At 69.0% G+C, this 3,056-nt stretch overlaps 1 protein-coding gene across 1 annotated transcript; it reads right to left on the reverse strand.

The window, feature by feature from the left end:
- Window positions 1–241: 241 nt before the first annotated feature.
- On the reverse strand, window positions 242–2,487 carry LOC112962005 (translation initiation factor IF-2-like). The gene is made up of 2 exons (XM_026057822.1): window positions 2,271–2,487; window positions 242–1,303 (listed from the first exon to the last, which is right to left on the reverse strand). Exons 1-2 carry the CDS (start codon window positions 2,362–2,364, stop codon window positions 435–437), a joined length of 963 nt encoding a protein of 320 aa, XP_025913607.1. The 5' UTR covers window positions 2,365–2,487; the 3' UTR covers window positions 242–434.
- Between the last annotated feature and the right edge of the window lie 569 nt (window positions 2,488–3,056).

Genomic DNA, 3,056 nt, shown 5'->3' on the forward strand with positions numbered 1-3,056 from the left:
CCGCCCAGGCCACGTGTGCCGCGGGGGCTGCCGGCGATGCCGCGGTGCCGGCTGGGGACGGCGCTGGGGAGCGCGGCGCCGGGGCCGCCCTGCCTCCCTCTCTCGGAGGGGCGCAGCTGGAGGAGCCGCRGCGCCGCGCGCCTCCGCTCGCCCCGGGCGACCGAGCTGCCCGCTGCCCGTAACCCCATCAGCCGCAGCTCTTCCAGGGACTCGGCTGCTCTCGAGCACAGTTTACTCTCATAATCTGTTTTTATAATAGGTTTTAACAGCAATTTTAGAAGAGTTTATAATCTCCTCAAGACATTTACAATCTCTTGGGGGCATCTGTAATCTGCGGGCATTTACAGCTGCTGCGGGTGTCTTTATCTGTCGTGCTACCTGCCGCTATCACCTGCCCTTCCACGAGGCTTTGTCAGAGCGAGCGCCCCTTCCTTTCACAAACCACGGGGGTTTTTTAGCTTGTGGCCCGGCAGTCCTCGGAGCTGTTTCCACGAGCCTCCCCCTCTCCTCTGGGCTTTGGAGCGCTCTGCCGGCGGGGGCTCGAGAGCCCTTCGCATGCCGACCCGGCCAGCAGAGCGCTCAGATCGCAGCAAATCCCGCGCTTTGCAGACGGGCGCGGGCGGCATCGCAGCCGGGAGGCTCCGGGGCGAGGAGCCGCGGCGGCCGGGCGCCGAGCGGGGCGCAGTGCGGTCCATGCCGCGGCTCTCCTCTCCGGCCCCCGCTCGGTGGCCGGGTGTCAGGACCGGCCCTGCCTTGCTTTGCAGGTGCGACGTCGGGCCAGGCTCGGCCGCAGGAAGCCCGCCCGGGCGCTCGAGGGGAGGCCGAGCCCGGGGCGGAAAGTCCCACCTCGTCCCGGGGCAAGGGGAAACCAAGGCAGGTGCCGTAACGGCGAGGCCAGCGCCTGCGCCAGAAACAAATTTCGGGTTGCTTGGCCCCCCGCGCGGGGCTGTAGCCACAGCTTCCCAGGGTGAAGAAAAAGGCTCATCGGAGCTTCTCTTGCGCCGGCGAGCAGCTTTGCATTGCCTGCGAGTCGATGCGTATGGGTTTACCCAGCCGATAGGGAGACGCAGGAGCGGCGCCAGCCCCCAGGACGTGGGACGAGCGGGCTCCCCTCCGCCTGGCGCCGGCCCAGGAGCGCCCCGGGAGCCACGGCTGGCAGCGTCAGCAGGGCCGCGGGGCAGCGGCAAGGGCCAGCAGGCAGTTTGCAGCAGCGGCAGCCCCTGAACGAGGATTCGGGATTCGGCGGCACTGCCAGCGTCAGGCGAAGCGCGGCAGGGAACTGCCACCACGGGCAAAAATAACCCTGCCGGGRAAAAAAAAAAAGAAATGTAGTTTTGGGGGGTTTCTCCAGGCTGGGCCGGTTCCCTGAACCAGGTCGCAGCAGAGCCGGCGAGCGAGGGGGGGGCGGCGCGGGGCAGCGTGGGAGGCAGGAGCGTCCCGGCGCCCGGCGTGGTGCCCCGAGCCCCCGGCCGGCCCCGCGGCTGCAGGGGCTGTGCGGCGCCCGCGGCTGCGAAAGCAGAAGGGCGACCTGGCGGGGGAAGCGCGGCAGGAGGAAGCGGGAGCCGCGCGCCGAGCCGCACACCCCCACTGCGAGCGCCTCCGCGGCCCCGGCGCAGCGAGGTTCACGGCTGCTCCGCCGCGGCCGGCCGGCTCCTCTCCCGCCTCCCACTCCCCGCTGGCGCCGGCGCGAAGAGGCATCGCTGTGCCAGCCCGCGGGAAGCGTGGGCCTGGCTGGGGCCGTTTCGCTGCCTGCACGCTCACAAGCGATTTTGCAAGCTGGTAGGWGGCTGGACTGGTTGATACCCGAGATCCGCACCAACGAAGGATCATTTTGATGAGCTCCGCCAAAGGGCTCGGGGCCATTCCAGCAACAGAGGTTTTGCTGCTTGGAAACCAGCCCCTCGCTCCCCAGATCCCGTGGCAGAGCCAGAGCTGCTCCCGCGGCTCACGGCTYGGCGGCGCCGGGGCCGCGTGCCGCAGCGCGAGCATCTGCCTGCACCCGCCCGGGAGACCCGTCCACGTCACCCGCCRAGTCACAGCCTGGCTTTTTCCCCCRTTTTGGCAGGTAGCTCGCTGACGTCGGGTAACTGCAAGCGGGTTGATCTGAATTTTCCGTGAGCGGCTTGGCGTCCTGGGAAATTCATTACTGCCACCTCCCTCACTACAGCGCTGCCCGGCAGGCGAGGCGAGGCTGGAGCGAGCCGTGTCCCCGGCTGCGGTGGGTCAGCAAGGCCCAACGTGGCTTGAATTTTGGAGGCGGCGTCGCTTACCCCGGGCTACGCGCCGGACACAGAGCTGCTTTGCTAAGCGGCGTCCCAGGACGCGGAGGGCCGGGAGCGCTGAGCGGAGGGGAAGCGAAGTCATCCAGGGAGGAATTTTCCAAGAGCGGGGCCCGATCCAAAGAGCACTTAGAGCCACTCTGCGCCCAGGGCAAGGCTAAGGGCTGCTCCGAGCCCGGGGCAGCGGCTTGGAGCCTTGCGGCGTATTCATCCGAGCACGCAGAGGCAGGAAGAGCTCGCCAGGCGTGCAGCCAGCTCTGCAGCCGTTAGCACCTTCTGCCTTTGGCACRGAGGCCCTGTTTCTAATTCCCGCTGCAATCAGTCAGGCTCGCCGGGATTATTTCATTGTTTAATTCCAGGTACAAAACGCGAGGCTCGTTGTCCGCGGAGTGATTGATCCTGCAGCTCCCGGCGGCCCAGCGGGGAGCTGGGCGCCGCGCACGGGCTGCGGGGCTTCCTGCAGGCTGAGCGCTGGCGGTGCGGGGTGCCTGGGCTCAGCTTCGGGTGCCCGAGCGAGCAGCGACCACGGCCCCAGAGGGAGCCCGGCCGTGGGAACGCTCCAGGCCATGAGCCGGACTCGGGCGCCGTGCGTTACGCGTCCAGGCGCGCTGCGAGCCGCCCCTTGGGCACGGGCGAGCGTGCAGCACCGCGCCAGGGCGCACGGCACGCAGGGCGCTGCAAAGCGCCTTCCCCTTCGGCCGGGCAGTGCTGCAAGGCACCGCTGCTGCCCCACGCGGAGCCGCCTCGCCGCGGGCCGGGACCCGGTGCGGCGCTGCC

The sequence above is a fragment of the Apteryx rowi genome, unplaced genomic scaffold (assembly GCF_003343035.1).
Source record: "Apteryx rowi isolate R43461 unplaced genomic scaffold, aptRow1 scaffold_0, whole genome shotgun sequence".
NCBI lineage: Eukaryota > Metazoa > Chordata > Aves > Apterygiformes > Apterygidae > Apteryx > Apteryx rowi.